Source organism: Chelonus insularis, unplaced genomic scaffold (assembly GCF_013357705.1).
Source record: "Chelonus insularis isolate UGA/USDA-ARS -01 unplaced genomic scaffold, ASM1335770v1 contig_3_pilon, whole genome shotgun sequence".
NCBI lineage: Eukaryota > Metazoa > Arthropoda > Insecta > Hymenoptera > Braconidae > Chelonus > Chelonus insularis.
Window position 1 is genome coordinate 3,513,655 of NW_023276556.1, and position 22,531 is coordinate 3,536,185.

The 22,531-nt window shown below is 28.5% G+C and overlaps 2 protein-coding genes across 5 annotated transcripts in view; one reads left to right on the forward strand and one right to left on the reverse strand.

Annotated features, from left to right (window-relative positions):
• Positions 1-1,331: 1,331 nt before the first annotated feature.
• Positions 1,332-22,531, reverse strand: part of eag (ether a go-go) — a 36,579-nt gene continuing 15,379 nt past the window's right edge. Inside the window, exons 3-14 of one of the 4 annotated variants that reach the window (XM_035085565.1) lie at positions 18,296-18,396; positions 17,813-17,945; positions 17,345-17,356; positions 14,606-14,871; positions 14,019-14,318; positions 12,580-12,833; positions 11,835-12,100; positions 11,338-11,623; positions 10,479-10,842; positions 6,965-7,080; positions 3,213-3,361; positions 1,332-2,723 (exon numbers count right to left, since the gene is read on the reverse strand). In XM_035085565.1, coding sequence (XP_034941456.1) covers positions 1,780-2,723; positions 3,213-3,361; positions 6,965-7,080; positions 10,479-10,842; positions 11,338-11,623; positions 11,835-12,100; positions 12,580-12,833; positions 14,019-14,318; positions 14,606-14,871; positions 17,345-17,356; positions 17,813-17,945; positions 18,296-18,396 — 3,191 coding nt within the window. In that variant the 3' untranslated portion in view covers positions 1,332-1,779. Of the gene's footprint in view, positions 2,724-3,212; positions 3,362-6,964; positions 7,081-10,478; positions 10,843-11,337; positions 11,624-11,834; positions 12,101-12,564; positions 12,834-14,018; positions 14,319-14,605; positions 14,872-17,344; positions 17,357-17,812; positions 17,946-18,295; positions 18,397-22,531 lie in introns of all 4 variants that reach the window. The other 3 variants (XM_035085563.1, XM_035085566.1, XM_035085564.1) reach the window with 3 other exon arrangements.
• On the forward strand, positions 7,770-9,880 carry LOC118068277 (MTOR-associated protein MEAK7). Its single transcript, XM_035085567.1, has 2 exons — positions 7,770-8,024; positions 8,127-9,880. Exon 2 carries the CDS (start codon positions 8,127-8,129, stop codon positions 9,459-9,461), a length of 1,335 nt encoding a protein of 444 aa, XP_034941458.1. The 5' UTR covers positions 7,770-8,024; the 3' UTR covers positions 9,462-9,880.

The window sequence follows — 22,531 nt, forward strand, 5'->3', positions numbered from 1 at the left end:
ATCGTGTTCATCACGATAAGAAAACTCCGAAATGTATCAACAGCTTTTAAACTTTCGTACAGACTTTAACTATAAATAGAGCCAGAACTATAATCATCTTCATTCGTCTAAAACCTAATTAACAATCTCCATTTTGTGTTTTAGTTAATTAATATAACTCGATTTTTATTTTGTTTCTGTTTCTTTTTTTCTGTTTTCTTTTATATGTTTTTCAAGTTACATAACGTCATATAATTTTTCTATTCACATTCTCATATTCTTTCATTCTTTCTCTCTCATTATTTAATATTCTGTATTTATATATAGATATATATATATATTACTCTCCTGCATACACATGTATAAGCTAATATTTCTCGAAACTACTCACAAAATGTTTCAATACACATAGTATAAGATCAGTTCAAAAATAATAATATTAAAATTAATAGTGATATTTTTTATTTTATAGTTAATATTACTCTAGTTTTTTTTGTGAATAATTTACTTACCATACAATTACTTTCAAATATTGTATTAATATACATGTGTACGCAGATTTTCGTACCAGGCATCAAACTAAGCATACATTAATCTGTACTATATGTACAATTTTTTTATAATTACATTATGTATATTATATACATCTAATATTGCTGTTTGGCATCGTTACACATGATTTTGTAGTCGAAGCTAGTATAAATAATTCCCAACTTTTTTATTTTCTTTTTAGTTAAAAATCGAGTATTAGGATCAAAGAATTAAAATTTTAATACAAAAATACAGTTTATTTAAAATAAGAAACAATAAAAATGAAATCTTTTTTAATCAACGATACTAATAATTTTTTTTTTAAGTATTTCATTCTTTATTTAAACAATAAAAATCATGTGGTTAACGATTAACATGCTTCTCTGATTATTGATACATCACAATCGTCATCATATTTTAAGGAGTAGACGAATCAAAATTTAAAATTATTTATAAACTAATTTAGTTTTATGTACTTTTCAAATTCTTTCGTACTTATCTTTTTTTAAGTATTATTTATTTATTTTATGTAAAGATATTTCGATTTTTTGTAATTAAAATTGTCTCTTATTTACTATTTTTACGATTATTTATAATATCGTCGATCATCTATTGCGTTTTTTCACCTACTGTGACAATTTTGGTTACTAATTTATTTTATATTATAATTGGATACTTTGACGTCTCGGTAAAAATAGTCACGAGCATTGTTCTTGTTAATATTTTCCTATATGTATTGTTTGGTTTATCATTATGACAATACTGCCTTTTAATTATATGATATATCTATTGCTTTTATCAAGATTGTCTTTTACATAAATTTGTTTTTTTTTTTCGGTATTAAGAGACAAAATTAGATTTCTCAACTAATTTTGTCATCAACTGTAATTGAAATGTTCAGAAAATCAATTTTCTAAAACTTTTTATAGATTTAAACTATCAGTTATTGGTATTTAATATTGAATATTTGAAAAAGTACAGTTTATCGTTAATAATAAAATTAAAAATTCGAGTACATTTAGTTTAATGAATAAATTAATTTTGTCTCTAAATACGTTATTTTTCAATGAAAACACTCGCAATTACGCTCGTAGCAAGCAGTTTTCAGCGAAGGCGTAGCATACACATTTAATAACACAACATCGTTGTTAAAATATGTATTTTTTAAACATGAAATCAGTCAATACTCACAATTTAAAATCAATTCCATACAAGAATAGAAGAGTACCAAGAAAATTTTGTATAACACCAAAATTGTTCAACATTTTTTCATAAATATTCTCTTGGTCTCGGTGGTGGTCTTTTTCTTTCACTTTTTTCAGTCCTATCAGCACTACCAGTCTCATGTTCTTCAGTTTCAAGCATTTGCGTCGTTTCTGTTGCATCCGTTGGACTAACAGGTTGAGTCGCAAGTGGTGCTAAAGGTGCTGCACCTTTATTTCGTATTTTACTTCTTCTTTTACGAAGAATAAGTGGTCCAAGCGCCGCAGAATCTTCTCTAGAAGTAGACGCTTGAGTAAGACGTTCTAAAAGTTCTTTGTTAACCTCTCTCGATGATATTTTGTAGTCCGTTGAACCACCAGTCAGTCTGTCACTGCATAGATCTTTAGATCGTTCTGTTTGTGGTTGTTGATGATGATGATGATGGTGATGATGATGATGCTGTGGCAGTTCCTTTATTTGGAGTCTTTCTCCAGTTTCTCGTGGCACTTCCAATGTTGCTTGAACAGCAGTCTTTTGCTCAGGAAGTATTGGAAGTGTTTGAGTTCCAGCGTCATTTCCTGCTACTCTGGATACTGGAGACGAGTTTGCCGGTGGTAACCGACTGATTACAGTTTGTAACATATCTTCTAACTTTGCTAACCGTTGATTCACTCGTTGGACTTCCAACTTAAGATCAACTTTAACTTCTAACACTGCTGCTAAAATCTCACGGTCTTGTCCTGGTTGAGAAGTTATTAAACCACCGTCGTAGCTCTCCAGGCGACGTAAAGAAAGCTGTTTTGAATCAACTGTCAGTTGGTTTGTAGTTGCTGGATCTTTTGTTGTTTCTCCATCAGCTTCTTCAATGGTACCACTTAATTTACCTAACTTTGGGAACACTTTATTTGTCCCCGCACTGGAACTTGGTCTTGAATCTCTTGCACTTAAAGTCCTTTTGAAGGTATCTGTTCCGGTTCCTTCTCCACTTCCGGAATCTAAACTCGAACTCCCTGTAAAAAATGAAAAATATTTTAAAAAGTGACATCTATAATTCTTTTTAATATGTCAAAAATTTCCAACTGAACATTATTCTTCAATAAACTAAGTTCTTGACAAGAAAATTTTCAGTAACTTTATAAAATGTTACATATAACATTGTTGACTCAAAAAAGTGTTGTACGTCGTTAGATTGTCTAAGAATTTCTGGAATGATGAAAAACTCCCGGAGGCATTCTAAGTTATTTAAGTTAAAGCAAAATGTTACACTTTTATCATACAAGTTATTTGATAAGCAACTTACATTTGAACATAAAATTAATATTATCGTTATTATTTAAAATAGAAAATCGCTAGAAAAATAAACTTTTAATTATTATCCTTATCACTGTTATATTTTTTATTTCATTCAATTAAGTAATGGAAAACATTATCATAATAATATGAACTGATAATAATTAATTTATTAAATAGTTGATTTTTGAGAGGGATAAAAAATTTACCGAGAAGACGACCCCATTTGCTAGCTCGTGGACGTACTGAAGTGGTTTCCTCCCCAGAGGATGGTTTCCGTGTATGCTGGCTCTCACTGTCTTTTCCCTCCTTGTTGTCACCTTTTTCCACATCCGCAGCATGACGTTCTCTCCGGAATCTGTGTCGAGATGGATAAAATTTTAATCTTTGTGTACAATCGACTTAAATGACGTATGTTAGATACTGTAGGGGATATTACAAAAGGCCGGATATTCTACGCGAATTAGTAAATTTTTATTATCTTTTTAGTGGACGTCTGCATTTGTAGCAAAGATTAATAATTAATCCGCTTTAAATGTAGATTCCTTATAATATTTATTTGTAGATAGAAAAAAATAATAATTTCAGTAATAAAAAATATATCTACAAATAAGCTTTGATGTTTTGTTAGTTCATATACATCTGTTGTTGCGTTCTTACATTAATTATTACAAAATAGCTACAGAGGCTATAAAAGGGTACAGCTCCAGCGGTGTTCACGAGCAACCTACTTTGGTGTGCCTACAGGAAAGTAAAAAGATATATTTGTGATAAAATAATGGTCAATATAGGAAAGTCGATGGTGAAATAAAGCCTGCGAATTTGCTGATAAAAAAAATCACATTGATTAACTATTATAATTTTTATTTTAATAATTAAATTTATAATATAGAAATGATGAAAAAACCTGTTTTTATCACAAATAAATTAATACTCTATTTCTCTATTTATTTATCTCATAAAAAAGATCGATGGAAATTTTTATTACTGTATTAAATGGTAATTAATGGACCATTTATTTTTATAAATGTTAATTAACTTGACACAATAATTCACCATCGACAGAGTTTCAAATACAATCATAAGTCATTCGAAAAAATATATTTACTGTGAATAAATTGTACATATTAAAGTGTTTTTTCGAATCACTGAATTTTATTCAATTTTATTCAAAGAATTCAAGTACAGGTGACAGAGATTAATAAAATTGAATCCTAGAGTGTGTATAATCACATGCACTTGGCATTAATTGTTACAATTTAGCGCATGAAATTGTAATTTAAGTGAATAAAATAAAAGAATTTTAATAATATATATGATAAAAAGTATTGAAAAAATATTAATATTCCATATTACATTCATCCCGTGAGAGTTAGTGAAAAATAGACTGATCAATAAGAGTAATTGAGTAAAAGAATACCAAGATAAATTGAACAAGAGATAAAGAAAAAAATAAGGACTAAAGTATATTTTAAAAAAAGATGTACAGACTTTTATATTTACTCTACGGAAAAAGTAAAACAATATTGAACTTTTTGTACTATTCGAAACACGTGACTTTGTGTAGCAAGACTCGGCATTCATAATCCTGGTGAATTTTAGTGAACTTTCCAATTCCAAAATAATAGAGAATTGTATAAATAAATGAAAAGAGCTGTTTTAACATTTTCGACATTTTGACAGTCCAACTACTATTGACGTGCATTCGACAGTACACATTTGTTGAATAAAAAATCATTCTGCAGAGATAAAATATATAATTCATTTAAATGCTGATAAAACGGAGTAAAAATAACTCTAGTAATATTTAAAATTCCTCATCGATATTCTATACTATTATTTAAAAACATTAAGTACTGAGTAATAAATGTATATTACAGTTACTTTATACATAAAATATTATTAAAAACATTCTAATAAGTTATTAAAGTTATTTAAATTTGTTTAATAATTTAAAAGTCTACTGCCGTGTTAAATTTAAAAAAATATATCGCTTCTGGTTGCATCCCAGTGACGCGTTTCTAAAGAAGTATAAAATTACAAAAAAAAAGATATTGAATATATATGAAATATTGTAAAAATAATGAATGAAATAATTAATTTAAAATGCGCATAACCTTCTAAAGGCATTTAATTTACAGCACTCTAGCATTCATATAATATAAAATATATTTGTATAACTCTCAGCAATAACGCTTGGGACATTTCGGAGTAAATGTAGTTAGAAGACCTTCATAAGAAGTATTTACTCAAATTAAATCTCATTTTTAACTACTATTACATTTCTATTGATGAAGATCAAATTTACCATATTATTATTCCAATAACTTTATTTGCAGTCCGAAATGTCAACTGAAGAGTTTGTATAGGTAATGATGAAAAAAAAGCATCGAAGTTGATTGATTTAATTATTTTAAATTTAGATTATAATGAACTCGAAAGTGAGTATAAAAGAAATAAAATTTGTGGTAATTAGTATAATAATGTTATGATTCAGAGTGGATTAATGATATCTATAATTATTATAAGTAAATATTATTTATTATTTATGTGATAATGATTAATCATTTGGTATGGATTAAAAATATTTATAATGCGGACTTGGAATGTAATTAACCACTTAATTGATATAATATTAATAATGATAATTGCTACAAATATTTTCAAAAAGAAAATAATTAGGTAGCAAGTAATTTTTTTTTTTGATTTCCAATAAAATTATTGCTATTACAATAAAGTGTTGTTGCTTAAATAATAATATCTTAAAATAACCAGATAAATTATAATACATAAATTATAGATACTCAATAATAATCAAATAACTTGTAACTAATCATAGCATTAAATAATCAAAATATTGAAAATGTAAATAATCATATCACAATTGTCTGATTAATTCGTTCACAAAAAAAATTGCAACTAAAAATGTTGGATGATTTTCAGCGATATTAAATGATGGAAAAATAAAACTAGTAGCTAAGTAAAGCAATATTTTACTGAAAATATTCAAAAAAAAATTGCTAGCTAAGTAAGTTATTTTCTTATCAAAAATGAGATTACAAATGGATAACAATGAGAAAATGAATTAATAATAAAGAATAGACAAAGCGAATAAATAGAGAAAAAGTAATTGTTTATATATATATATATATTAATAATTAATAATAATAATAATAATAATTAATGGTAATTAATAATTAGTACAAGGAAGTACTTAATAAATACATAGCAGAAAAAATGGCAGAAAGAAAACGTAGTTTAAATAAATACGTAATAAATGAAATTGCCTAAAACTGGGCCAAGGCGGCAGGACGTTCACGGTGAGCTCCTCGTCAGAATCCTGGGCCCTCCGACGACCAGTTAGTGGTGTGATCTGAGCTTCTTCGTCGGGCTTGAACCTTTTTGAGCACAGGCAGCCACGAGAGATCAACAGTCGCGTCATCAGCATACATACAATTATCCTCGCCGTTATCTTATTTCGTTTACGCATTTTTATATTTATTTATAATCAATATAAATCTCTTAATACAAATGTGATAAAACGGAAGCGCGAACGCTAAAACAGTTTTACAGTACAGCTAATGAAAATTGCTCTAGAAATATTCTTTTTTTTTTAATGACTAAGACAATAGTATGATTAACTACGATTGATTGACGTTGAAAAATTATTCCAGCTGTACAGTATAACTAAAGTAGAATTTTTTTTTTTTATCAAAACTCTTCTCTTTATGCGTCGCAAATCCGTTGCTCGCGTATGTGTCCCTATTTTTCTCTTTCAACATAGACCAAGAATATGTATTGTTCAATGAAACATCTGATTAAAAGTGAACAATTAAAAGTATCTGTTTAATATTTTTTTTTATTCCTTTTTTTTATTTATATTCCGTTTTTATTATTTTTATCTTCATATTCAAGAAAAACTGATTAATTTTTTCCCCCATAAATTAATGAGTGTGCTTACTTTGAAAATATCTTTCGCATCAAGTGATCCTGTGACTGATCCAACTGCGGCTCATTTTTCCCCCTTTCTGCAAGCTCCTTTTCTCTTCTTACGTCCGCTACCTTGCGAAATATGAGCTAAAAATAAATTGAATTATTTTTTTAGTTTTTTATCGTTTATAAAAAATTCATTGTTGAAACAAAAAAAAGAAAATATCAAGACTAAAGATTCCTTTTGGAATTGTCATTATATATTGTCAACTAATTTCTTTAAATATTTTAATACAAAAACATCTTTGTAACTTTAAAACCAAAATTTCAAAGGAAAACGAAAACCCTGTAGATTCTTTTCAAAGCTTTTATGCCAGTCAAAGCCTTTTATATTTTTTTTCCTCCATTTCTTGACACTCTTAAGTCTTGAAATTTTTAATCGCACGTAAGAATACTTAAAAATTGTCAGACCTTAAGAAAGATTTTCTTTTCAACAATTTCAAGTTTTATGATGTGAGTTAAATAATACCAGACCGTAGTATCCTATTAGAAAAAAAAGTACAATCCTTCGGAGTATTGAAGAAGAGGTATATACAACAATTGCAAAAATTCATATTGTTTTTTATGTTTTGTATAATGATCTCTTTTTCTTTGTCGTCTTTTTCCATTCTTCAGACTTTATTGTTTCATATCTCATGTCCATAAATGTTGAAATGACGTAATAACCAAAAAAGAAAGAGGAACCAACAACATTACATGAACTTTACTTATCCAAATTCAAAGCTCGCGCTTGCGCTGCTTAAAGAGTCGATAACAGCAGTTTGATGGTAGCCTGTTACAAGTGCAGAGAGTCACCTAGAGTTGGAGGGGATACCTGCTTAACCTCAAAACAATCAACTTGTCATTTAGAATCATAATAAAAGATTGAAAAAAAAAATTACATGGAATTTGGTACAAATATCAACAGACACCAATAAAGCGTGAATGAAGTGCTAGAAAAAGATGTGCAAATACTTCATTATTAAGTTTTCTTGAAGTAATCTGAGCTTGAACTAAACTTCGGATGACATACTTTGCCTTTCTATAAGAAGGTTCGTTTGAAATATTTATAAGCAATTAATTAAATATCAAATATATTAAAATTTGCTTCATGATGATTCTCATTAAATTCTCTTCATAATTTTATTTGACAGATGGGTCATGGATCTAGTCGTTCAGCTTCCTCAGCGAATATATTATCGGCAGAGGAGTTGACTCTTGTAGAGAATCTATTCAAATCCATGTCCCGGAGCTCAGGGTCAATTAAAAGAGAAGATATCTTTAAACATTGGTCTGTTCATTTAGATGATGGGCTATTACAATTTGTTGTGAGATTTTTATGCCATGATCCTGGAAAGAAAGTATCAGCCATTAATGGAGAGAACTTTGGAAGACTTTATGTATTTTCTGTACGAGGAAGTGCTGAAGAGCGTGCTAGATTAATTTTTAATGGATTAACTGAAGAGCCTGATGGGAAAAATGAAATTTCAACTGCCACATTTCTTCAATATGTTCAAGCAACCATTAATTCTTACTTGAGATTACAAAAAAACTGTGGAAATTTTCATTATTCAAGTTGGAATAGCATTGGATGCACTGTAAATACTAGGAGAATTGAAAAAAGATCTAAAAGTTTATGTGAAGATATCGTTAAATCAGGAGATAATTTAACTATTGATCAAGTAGAAAACTGGTTTCATCAATGTGCTACTTTTCGAGAAATTCAATCACATGTTATTCAATGTCTCTTTTTAATTTCACAAAAAAAAGGAGACAAAAATGTTAGTGTAAAAATTAACGACCTAAACCTTTTGCCACTTTGTAAAGGTCTAGAAAATATTCCACACTTCCCAAGTATTCTAGGACTTGGAGATGTTCTTTTTCTAAATCTTAGTCTACCTCACGAACTTCGAAATGAATGGCGATTTTTATTCTCCAGTCAAGTTCATGGAGAATCTTTTTCTACGATGCTCGGACGTATTTCTATGCAAGGAGCAACACTAATTATTATTCAAGATACAGACGACCATATTTTTGGAGCTTTTGCTCCAGTTAGTTGGGCGTTAAGCCCTAATTTTGTTGGCAATTCTTCATGTTTTTTGTTTAAACTTGAACCTCAAATTTTAACATTTAATTCTAGTGGTTATAACAATCATTATCAATATTTAAATCTTCATCAACAAACGATGCCCAATGGCATGCTAGTAGGTGGGCAGCTTAATTATCCTGGCCTTTGGCTTGATTGTGATTATGGCACTGGTAAATCGTGTGTTTCGTGTACAACATTCCAGAATTACATTCAGCTCAGTGGGAAAGAAAACTTTACGATAAAACATTTAGAAGTATGGGGAATTGGACCTTTGCCAGAAGTTGAAGAAGGAACACGAGACCCACGATCAATCTTGGATCAAGATCCTGCTTCTCAAGTCATGCTTGAGTTAGCTGGAAGAAAAATGCACAGCGAAGGACTCAGGAATAAAAAAGAGTGAACGAAGAAACTGATCCTACAGTCAAAGATTACATAAATAAAAAGTTTCAAAAAATTAGACATCGAAGCAAAAATTTTTGTGGTAAAAATAAATGGCATTTCAACAAATAAAAAATATCAATGAAATTTCAACGTAAACTAAATAAACGAATTTTCTCTAATTAGTGATCACCTGAAAACATATGTGATGAAAATAATAGCGTACTTTAAAATATTTTTTCTTTTATATAAATATTATCTGTGATTATATTTGGTCCTTTAGGTGCTTGCTTTTCTTCTTTTATTTAAATTATCAAAGAGTTCTACAATTTTCTTGCATTCAATTTACTAGTCTCATTATTCAATATTCTTAACTTTTATTTTCTGCAGCTATCGATGCAATCTAAAATATTGTTTCAAAATAAGATTTAAAAATTCCACTATCAAATCAATCATTATTTACTATTAAGAATGATTATTTGGTTTCAAAAGTATTATAATTTAGTAAATGGTTAATAAATTTTCAAGATTTATAAAATACAATCACATTGATTTAATTTAAAAAATTTATCATAAACCAATTTAATTTAATTTTCATTTAAAGTTAATTTGTGATTATAGAATAATTTTATTTTAATCTACATCAAAGAACAAAATTAATTTATAAAATAAGATCATTTGTATCGACTTTCAATTTTACCTGCATTAAACAAGTTTGACTGATATTAAAATATGAAGGTAATATATGAAAGACTAAATAGATATCAAGATCACCAAATATTGAATAAAATAAAATAATTTTCTCTACAAATAAAATATCCTATATTTCAACAATTCTTAATGTAAACTTTTCAATTGTGGAGGTTCTGAATGTGTAAAAATGAATAAAAAATTGAGAAAAGTTTTTGTATCAATATTATTGAAGAGTCCTATCGATTACAATCTCTTATTTCTTTTTTTTAATAAAAAAATAAATTCCAAAGGAATGATAAAAATGTATAAACGTAATAACTAAAATTGAAAAGTGAAAAATACTCACCCGATGACGTAGATTATAGGTGAGAATGAGATTTCTTGCGAAAGAATTGGCAAACGCTTGATAAAAATCAAGCACTTCTAGCAGTCTATCTCGCTTGATTGTATGAAGATCACAATAGGTAAGTGCCCGTACATTGGCTGCACTCTGCCCAACAGCCGAATCTTTCCAAAAGCTATCTCCAAAAACATCACCTTTTCCAAGAATAGCCACGACCTCATCATCCTGGATGACCTCAAGACTGCCGGTTACAATAAAACAGAGGGAATCAATAGACTCTCCCGTGTGATAAAGTAAATCTCCTGGGGCACTATGTGACATTGTGAAGTGCATGGCCAGAGCACGTAAACAACCATCTGATGCTAACCTGTAAGCCAAGTCAATTATTCTTTGTGGCAGATTCCCTCAATCTTTTTATTGTATCGTACATTAGTTATTATTATTTATTTATTTGCTGGCTAGCAATGAAGAGTTAGATGTTTGAAAAAAAAGAGATTTCCTGAAATAATTGAAGAAGCTAGAAATAACAGGTAATATCAGCATAAACTAGCTGTACATGCTTTTTTATTACACTTATAAACGAAATCTTGACGATTAATCATAGTATAACGTTGATTGTACTAATAAAAACATATTATTAAGTTTTTATTGCTTTTATTGTTATAATATAATACTTTACTAATTAATTTGTTAATGGAGTTATTAATATAATTATATATAAAATGTATTTTTATTAAGTGATTAAATTTTTTCAAGATAAATGCAAGAATTTTTAAATATAATTAGATTAAGTATTAATTTTAATTAATATCAATTTTTCTTCTCGAAAAATATAATTATGAAAAGTAGAACAAGGTATTACCTGAAAGCAGGATGTTCGTTGAAGACTTTACGGTTGAGATGAACGCAAATGTCAGCTTTCATGTCTTTTGGACAATAGTTAAGAACTTTGTCGGTATCAAGACCTTTAGTCATTGCCCATGTGCTTACTACATAATCCATTACTCGTTCACTGAGAGCTTTTGGTACCTCATGGAGCTTCATGAACTCTCTGACATTGTTCAGCATATCATGATACTTGGCAGTTGCCGAGGTCATCTGTTGGATTATTGTCGTGACGTGCCCGAAGATTGTGGCATAGAGAAGAGCTAAAAAAGTATTAGCTCAAATAATAATATCATAGGCAACAAAAACTTATTACAGACATTTATTTAACATTAAAATTAAAGTCTGTATTCTTTTATTGCAATGCTTTAACAGTCTGGGGAAAAAATTACAGAAGAAAATGTAGCAAAAAAGCCATTATGCTTTAATTATATTAGAATTAAGGAAAAGAAATAAAAAGTGTAATGAACTTACCAGCAATGATCATCATACAAATGGTAAATATTTTTTCATTGTCGGTTTCAGCAGCAACGTTACCGAAACCGACTGAGGTCATGCATGTCATTGTGAAATAGAGAGCTGTGACATACATTGTCCTGCGAGATGGACCAGCTACCAATTCAGGAACTGTGCTTGCATTAGTCCATAGATAACTGTAAGGTGACTGGGTAACATTAGCCAGTTTCCACAACCACGAGTATTGAACGCCCCCATCGGCATCCGACCTCCCAATCGAATACCTTCAAAGCAATGTGACGCAACAATCGTGATTAGAATTATGTTATCTGCATTATCAATGAATTCTTTAAATTGAAGACTTAAAATTTTTCATTCGTATTCTCTAATAAATCATTTTTTTTTCTAACAAGCTCTAGTAGATTGTTTGCTAAAAAAAAAGTAGAATTTATTAAACTAAGAAGCTTAATAGCAAAAATTTATCAACGACAATAAAAATGTGCATTACTAAATAATTTTTTCTTTAGTGAGAAAATTTATCTTCATTCATAAAAGTTTCATGTCTTTATTTGTATTGCAAATTTTATTTGATAAATCTTAAAATCGTTTTTCTCCTTATAAAAATTATAATATTTAGAAAAAATTTATATTCAAATGCACTTCTACTGCGATGGAAAATAAATAAAAGATAGCTAAAATATGTTTATCAAAGCTCATTAATTTCCACCGAGTCTTATTAAAAAATCACCTTAATATGACATACCAGATACAGGCAAGCCAATGGGCTACCAGCATGTAAAAACAAAGCAGAAGAATTAACATCGCAGCACCGTACTCTAGATATCGGTCCAATTTCCGAACAACTCGTCCAAGCCTTAACAATCGAACAACTTTAAGGGCAGAAAAAAGACTTCCAATACCATCTTCGTCGTGGTCGAAGGCATTAAATACATCGTAGGGTAGACAACTGAGCAAATCTATAATAAACCACGACTTCAGGTAGTTCATTCTTATAACCTAGAACATAGAAACAAACAATCATTAATAAAAATTACCATTTGCATAAATAATTATACTACATTTTGAATTTTATAAGTTTCAACAATAAAAAACTACATAAATAATATATAATTTACGATTATTATAATATAAATTTGTATAAAAAATCACACGTCATGATTAATTCTGATATATTTTTCTAGTTACTGCATTGTTTAAAATTAAAATAACCTTCATAATGTCGTGATAAATTTATGATGAATTTTTATGATTAGAAGACATAAATGATCGCTTTTTAATATAAATGAGTTTAAATGTGACATTTATTTATGCTCCACATGAATACGTATCCTTTAGGACTTTATGAAGGTAATTTTAATTCCACATAGTCGTTTATAAGTTACAGCTGTCTAAAATTTTAGTTTCGATATCATTTACCCTTCAAATAAATATTTAAATTGAATTTCTCTAAAAGTCTCAAAATTGACTGATTTTTTTTTTAAAATTAATTTAACTAAATTTTTTCTCACTTTTTTAATAGGCTACATCTTTATTATTCTTATTTAAAGTACCTATTTAAGTAGCGACACATGAAAAATGCATTAGGATAGAATCGCCCTTGGCACTAAAGTACCATATCACTACTAAAGACTCGCCCACATTTTACATCTGTCGTCCCAAAAATCTCATTGACTAAACATGATATGTATGACTTGATAAGCTTTTATCGGATTAGTTCGATTTCTCACAGTTACTTATCCACGATCAATAGTATGAATTTATCCTGTTGCATTTTATAATTATAAATAATTAAACAGGTTGATTATTAATGAGTCTTGAGAAAGAAAAATCAATAATTTATAATTGTTATCTTTATCTTAACAATAGACAATTTTTTTCATTATTCCAGCTTGCAGTCTTTAGAAGAAATTTAAATCCTCAAGATGCGGCAATTAGAACAGCTAGCTCATCAGTAATTCAACAGATCGATTCCATTCTACTTCCACCGATAGAAATATAATAATAATTGTCTATTCTCAACTTTTTATCAATTCTCAAATTTCCATTTTTTTAATTCCTCAACTTTTAACAATGGTATTATTCCGAATACATGATTTTACTTGGATTTTATTTACTGTAACTTAGAAGAAAAATTGTTATATAAGAATAAGAAGAAGTAAATTAACGGATAGAATAGCTTACTTTTGGATCGGAAACGACTTCGCCACCTGCGCCGACGAAAGTCGTATGGAAGTTGAGCACGATGTCGATGAAAAATATAACGTCAACAATACTGTCGACTACAAGCAATGAAACATCCTCACTGGTTTTATTCTTAAAGGCCACGTTGTACGGTACCATAATAGCAGTGTAAAACGTAAGACAAAGAATTATCCAATCCCAAATGGCTTTAAATGCACAATAGTGGAGTAGAATGTGTGGTGGAGTCTTTGGAGCTTCTTGACGATATTGTGGCATTACATCGCCACTTAATGACATCATCTAAATATCCACAAAAAATATTTTATTCCACTTTTTACTATCAAAACTGTTCAATAAATAATTCGAAGTAAATATCAATCATTTATTAAGTTGTTTCAACAGTTTTAAAGCTCATAATATCTTTATTTATTGAGCTTTAGTTATTGATCGAACGGTTTACCTTAAGATAATTAAATGATAATTTTTAATGGTTGGAACTACAACTATTAAAGTACATAATGAACCAATAGCATTGTTAAAATTATTCATAATTAACTTTGCTGATCAATAAATCTTTAATTACTTACATGACCAAGGTGAGACTGTTTGGTTGTTGTAGGCAGAGTGTCTTTCACAGCTGGCAAATGAGAGCTGAACTGCGAAACCAGAACAGAACGAGATCTGGTTACTGATCTTGCAAGTTTGGCAAACTTTGAAAGACCACCTTTGCTGTCGTCTGTCTCGATAGGCTGTTTTAAGGCCGTAATATCGCGAAAAGTTAACAAAAACAGCACCACCAAGTCTCTCTCGTTCTTTATTGGTGCTATTTGCAGTAGGAGCCATAATGGAGTCTCTGTGGACAGTCATATTACTTTATTAATAATATATTTCCTCATCATTACTCTCTGCTAGACGACATACAAACTCAGTATCATCATTTTTAATTTATTAGCAACTAAATTAATGCATGAGAAGATAATTGACAGTTGAATATCAGAAATTAACCATTCTTTTATGTATCTATTTAATAACTTGCTTTTAATATTAATAGATTAAAAAACTAAATGCAATCTTAATGAAGACTTAAAACTTGTTAGAAGTTAATTTAAAATAAAAACTAAAAATTATAGAGTGACATAAAAATAATAAATGATTATTTCAACTACAGGACTAATAATATTAAAGCATAGAATTTTATTTTGAAGATTTTTAAAATGAAACATGAGCATACTGATTAAATTCTATTGTTTACTATAAAATAATGACGAAAATGGAAACGATCTCTTCTCATACCATCATTATTATCCTCATAAACATGAAAAAGTTCCATCATTTTCTACGTGGAACATTATCTACATTAATTTCTATCAAAAACATCAATAGCCTAGCCCTGTTTTAGTTAGTAATGGAACGGCATATCAACACTAAATTCAACGCTAGTTCTACGGTTATAAATTATTTTGAGAGTAATAAAAGGAGAGTAGTACTCGGAGTAGTCTAATGTAGCTCATGTTGTTACACGGAAGCATTGGAATAACATATATACATAAGCGAGTAATTTCCGTGCCCTGTCGAGCTGTTTTATTAGCTCCAGTTTACAAATGTCATTGGTAGAAGGAGTAATTACTTTGATAAAATCAACTTTAAGCTATTACATTTGATACTGATACTTCTCTAGTTATTATTAATTTAATTTAAAAAGTATAAGCTTACGTAATATGATCATTCATATGATAAAATCAACGAGTGCGTGTTAATGAGGAAAAATTTAGGGGAAAAAATTGAAAAATGGAAGATAATTAAGTGATAAGACAGAAGATGAGCTCATATAAAAGAAAGTAGGACAAAAACTGACAGGGAAATATATTTTCCTCTACTGCTTTCTATTTCTTTTTTATATACTTGTGTGACATGGTACCCAACAAATTCCGTCAATTAATTATTGAACAAAACGTAATCCGACTCTATACAGAAAAGCGAGCATTCAGAAACTTATGATTAATCCACTGCAACTTATTACGCTACGTCAGGGAGAATCACACGATCTGACGCGTTTTGAATCTTTCATCAATCTCTGCTTTTCTGTCATTATAGAATGTTAATTTAAATCTATTGAAAGTCACTTGAATGTATTCCATGCACATTTAAACAGTAAATTAATTTAGAATACACACCTTGAAAGTTTTTGACGTAATATTTAAATTTAACATCATTTTACAAATATGTTATTACAAATTTTGATTTATATTTCAAAATTATTAGTAAACCTTTATATCATAGTTAAATGTTCATTTTCTTATTCAAAGTTATTTAAACTTTTATTTAAGTTTATATATGAAATTTTTTACAATTTTCACTTACCATCTTTGTAGAACGTAAAATTGTTAATTCAATTGAATAATTGACTAAATAGTGTACTCCAAAAATATTCTATGTTTTTCAGTCTATAAAAACAACCCTCGAGGATGAGATGAAAATTATAAAAACCCTCTTAACCCTCTGTGTTACAAAATTTTTCTTTCCCTGCCACAATTACCTTTCGTTCTGGTTTTCATTTCACTACGAGGTTATTACGTCTCTACGAAAAATAAATTATTCAATACAGCAAGCATTTTCACAGCAGTCAAGAGTTATTTTCGTACATGCTAAAAAAACACTAATAAATAAATAAACTCTATCAGTAATTCCACATTTTGCCGGATTTTAGCAGATTCTATCTTCAGAAATTAATCTTCCCTTGTCATAATATAATATTCAACACAGAAATTTTTCCAACGAATCCCTATAAAAAAGATGTAATCCACGTATTTATCTGTAAAAGTTTTTTGAACTAAATAAAATTTTAAATCTTGTTAACTTTTGATATTGTTTTTAGCTTAGTCACACTACATTATTCTATTAAAATGATGAAATCAGTCTGAATAAATATTGAAGCCTGAAAAAATATTTTATTAAATGGAGTGTAGTAAAAGTTTGATAAATTACTTAAAAATTTTCGATAATCTACCATGAATATTCAGCTGATCAAGAAATATTTATAGTATAGTTATCAGGATTTAATCAGTGTAATTAAAGAAAGTTTGATACTACTAGCATATAAATTATAGAACATTAATTACAAGAAAGAAATTAGCAGAAGAAGTAAACGAAAGAGTTCTAGAAAAAGTTATACGATGTATCTTGGGTGTCTTTAAGAGACATCCGTAAAAATTTACAGTCACTTACGGTAAATTTTTTCTATACAACGCATTTTTTATTAATTGGAAGAATAAGAGAAAGATATCTATTGCTATAATCATTCACAGAATACCTGCATATAGACATACCTTTGGGATTACCTTTAAAACACACAGAATGACATGCTTGGTTATTATTTGAGCTTTAATTTTATTTTTTGTTGTTTGCTTGTCAATTTCTCTTAAATTCTATCGTTTTTTTTTCTTTAAATTAATCCCCAAAAACGAACAATAAAACCCAGAAGAAATACTGTTACTTTTCTTGTTAAAATAATGACAAGTATCAGAAGAAATAACGATAGAATTAAAAGAATCAACGGTGAACACAAAAATGAGAGCAAAAATACATGAAAAGAACTTGAAAATTTAAAGTTGAAGCAGACGTAAGAACCTTGGCTAAATAACTATTACAAAAAGGCTCAGGCATCTGTTCATGTGATGCTTTTTATCTGTCTTTTATGCTTTTGCGAAAAATGTCGCAGCATCGTCTTACGAAAATTATTCCCTGCACGTGCAACACATCTAACGAAATGGGTAAAATCATGAAACTGAACTTACTGTTCTTTTTGTAGAGGAGAATCTCGAATTGATCGTGGATCTGAGCTTCTAGACATTCCTCCATTCTGGCGATTGTCTCTTTGTCTGTTAGGTCGCCGTACATGAATCCACACCGACATGACTTTTGCATCACCTGAAAGAAAGTTCAAAGTTAATTTATTTTATTTGCATTGTTGATATATTTTTCTTTTACAGTTTTTGTCGCATATTTTCTTTATAATGATCAAACAATATTTATGCCTGTTTTCACAGCAATCTGTATAAAATGATAACAATTGAATAAGCAATTACAAAATATGGATAATGCACCTAGCTTACAAACATAATACTACCTTTTTTAAATTAATCATTCAGTTGTAAAATGTTTTTCAAATACTATGATAAACCGATGATAAAAGAAATAGGAATTCTTTAAAGGGAAAATTTTCTTCATACGCAAAAATAATATAAAAGAGGGAAAAGAAGTTATAAAAAAGTCCTTACCTCGGCTCGATTATATCCAGATATTTTACAGAAACTTTCGTTGCAATAAACTATAGGAAAATCCACAATTTGAGCATTGGCAAGTAGGAAGCTGCTGTCCGCTGTAAATTATAGAAAGATAAGATTAAAATGCTGGTAGTAAAAGCAATAAAGAAATATGATAAGAATAAAATCTACATCCATTAAAATCACAATCCTCACCTCGACCTTATTATTTTCCACAGAGAAAATCTGGGATATCTTACATCTACTAAAATCCCAGGGATTACTCTGATAGAACAGAGAACAATCAGTATGATTCAGTAGTTAGTCTAATTGAACTCGCACGATTTACAGATGAGTAAATTCATTTAATGCAATCGATGAAAACTAATCATTCTGTTATGTAATTATTACCAAATAATTAATTGCATATAATAATAATCAAAAATGATAAACTTTCAATTATAAATAAATAAAGGGTTTTCAATTAAATTATAAAAGATATTATTTTCATTTATACTTCTTGATAGAATCTCAATTTAAACTTCAAATCAGTTTCTATCTTCATTTTTATCAATAAAAGTATCTCAAAATTTATTTAAACTCTCAAGTGAACTTTAAACCTGTGTGGAAATAGTCATCATGAACGTCAATATTTTCATTTCATAAAAAAAAAAGAAAAAATTTCGATTTTTCTAACTCTACAGATTTTTTATTATAAAAAAAGATTAATTCAATTGGAAGATTTTGATCATGAGCCAGTGAGAATATTCCATGTGCTGGCTTGAAGTTGAAAACGAATTAAAATCACGAATAAAAAATGCCTAATCTTATGGTTCAATTTAATATTGCAAATTCAACAAAGAAATGGAAACTATACAAATTGCTATCACACAATCAAAAAGAATAAAACATCAGGTTTAAAAAAATCCAATCAAGGCTTAGTATTTTAGCTTAATTGGATTTACATATTTATTGTTTGTCCAATAATAAATATAAGTGGATTATAAATTATCATCACAGCTTTTAAAATCAATAAATAAATAGATATCATTCGTGTCATTCAATTTCATTGATGTGGATAAGAAGAACTAATCAAAAGGCTCAAGTATTCCTTGAGATTAATAACTTCATCTTCTTTCAAGAGAGATCATTCTCTCCGGAAACTCGATAAAAATCTACTGCTCTTCACATTGATTATCTTTTACCTCGTTATCATCCACTTTCAGCGTATAATCGCATGAAACATGATGCTTCTTCATCAGTGAATATTAGAAGCTAGTTTAAAAAAAGAAATAATAAAATAATGTAACGAAAAGAAATTTTCCTTTTATAAAGCAGACGTTTTCAAATAAAATAAAGGAGCAAGTGCTTAAGCTGAGCAATGTCACTCGACTTTGAAATTTATGATAAACGAGGTTGAGGTGAAGGTTATTTTTTTCCTCGGAAGAGAGAGAATACAACACTTGATTGGCCTCTAAGTACTAAAGTCGATTAAAACAGTTACTGTCGTTCGTCCCACGCGCATTTTGTCCAGCTATCATTATACTGTGCTTTTTATGAGATTTTTCTAAAACATTTACAGTAATGTATCACATTAAATATTAAATAACACATTAAAAAAAAATTATTATGATCTTAATTAACTTGGTAAGGTCATCTAATGTATGTAATAAACATAAAAAGTCAAATGAAAAAAATTTTATGGTATTTTATCAAACGACATCCAGACTTAACTTCCTCTTCTAACTAATTTTTAGAGCTTTTTTCCAACGTATGAATCCTTAATTACTAACTTATTTATTATCTCAACAACATCCATTATATCGTGTGTAAAATATAACTAGTGCAATATATTCTGCAAGATTCCCAGGGGTTCAAATGTTTCATGGCGCATTAGCAAGTTGCTTAGTATGTGATGTCTTCTTGATTACAAGTTTAAAGACAATAACTAAAGTCATTCTTAGTACCCCATTTCCTTTACATTGCTTCAGGATAAAACGATTTATCTTAAGCTTATTGACCAACTCATACCATTTGATTGACATTTTTATTGACGATTACCGACGCGAATCCTGATTGATTGACTGTACGGATTCTTTTTTTAGTCAGATGATGACAAGAACACTGATAAATAGCCAGCTTGTTATTCAGATACAAGATCAGAATGTATTTGCCAAAATCAACTGTCTTGTCTCAATAATTTAATTAGTTTCCTGGAATTAAGAGATCAATCATCTTGTGTTGCTGAAAAAGTAGAGCACTAGTCCTTGATAATGCTGATTCAGAAAAACATCATTATTTGCGTTAATGGTTTTTTAAATTTTAGTTATTAATACCAATACTTAATAATTAATGCTAATTACTATTTGAATCATTTAAAGATGAAAGAAATTTCGATGAAAAATATATGTCATAACAATTTCTATCTGACTGATGTTGCTATCAACACCCCAGAATCCATCATATTTACTCCCCTTCTTTTTCTTGAGTACAAGCATATTGCACTCAACTTGTCATTACATTTTTCCTACTCTATTCGGATTATATCACTTGGATTTATATTTACATCTTATGTCATTGACCCATGGGCTATAACTTGCTATTTCTATTTTTTTCCTATTGATCAAAAATGTCTTCATACCTTCAAGAATAATAAAATACAAATTTGATAACAGTTTCTTTACATATTAGCTTGTTATCGATAATTATTTATTGCTGGATATTTTCCAGATTTCTAAATGTATTCATGTACATCTATATCGGAAGGATAAAATAGTTTAATTGTGTGTCAAGTTTATCGCTAGGAAGTTATTGTTGCAGACATAAGAAAACTCAACAATACTCATGTATGTTCAAATATAGTCTCTATAAAGACTAGAAAGTAAGACGACTTCTGTTGATAGCTTTCAAGCTCACTGGAGAGTTATATATACAAGAAAGAAGGTCGATCTACCAGCACTTGGCACTAGTTTTCTTATACATATAGCTTATGCACTATGACACTAACATTAGTACTATCTAAGTATTTATTCATTCCGAGTTGAATGCAAATAATATAACTATCACGTGATTTTTTTTTCACCTACTTGTTTACATTGCAATATGTGGTTTGAAGTCAACGCATATGCATCGAGATCACGTCCATGCATATTTATATTTAGTTGAACCTAAAATTTAAAGGGTGAGAAGCAACAAAAAATGTAATGTTTTGTACTCGTTTGCAGTTTTTAAACTGCAGTATATTATTAAACTTTATTTTTTAGTTAACTTTTTCGAGTACTATTTCCGAGTATTTTGTAAACAAGTGAATTATTTATTCTATTATTTTATCTACAATTGCAAAATTGTGGAAGTATTATTTTCACCAATCAAATACAAAGTTCAAAGGTTGTATTTTCATCGAAATTTATATTACATTCGTCATTCATTTTAATATAAACAACGAAATAAATGTACAACATGGAAAATGCATAAATTGTTTCTAACAATTTATTATTATTATTTTTATTATTATTACTGGAATAATTTAATTAATTCCGACTTTAAAACAGGTAAAATTTTGTCAATCAATACTTTTATTTTACCAAACAAAGTTGGAATATTGGAGTAATATTTATAAAACTGATATAATGAAATATTATTTTTAAATTTATCTATCATCTTAATTAGAATGTTTTCAAATAGTATTCAATTATAAGCATTCGGGAAGTATTGGATATATAATTTGATTGGATTAATGATGTAATTATCTCATCTATTTTGACACTTTATTCTTGCAATCAATAATAACCAAGACTTACAATCCTAATCTAACCCTTTTTATTTTAGAATAATTTTGAATTTAAATTCATCTGGTCTTATATAATTAAACCTATAAATAAATAATTCAATTATCTCATTATTTCACGTATTATTGAACTATTTAATATGCATCAACATTTAGCGATTTTAAATTGATGATAATTCAAGTACTATTTTTAGTTTAATGTTATTTAAGCGAATTCATAAATATGGGAAAATAAATATCCAAATGAATTATTTATTTTCATTGTAATACTTCCTGGTCTACAAAAGATCGATAAAAAAATTTGAATACCGAAATACATCAAAGTCTGATTCTATTCCAATAATTCAAACAAATAGCTTGCAATTAATCATCTTCAAACTTAGTTTCAAAAATAAATTAAATTCGAATTGAAGTTTGAATAACTATCGAATGGAAAAATAATTTTCTCAAGAGCTCATAAAAGT

Bases quoted from the DNA above. Each gene is read 5' to 3' on its own strand.
- LOC118068277 (XM_035085567.1), top strand. From the start codon at position 8,127: ATGGGTCATGGATCTAGTCGTTCAGCTTCCTCAGCGAATATATTATCG.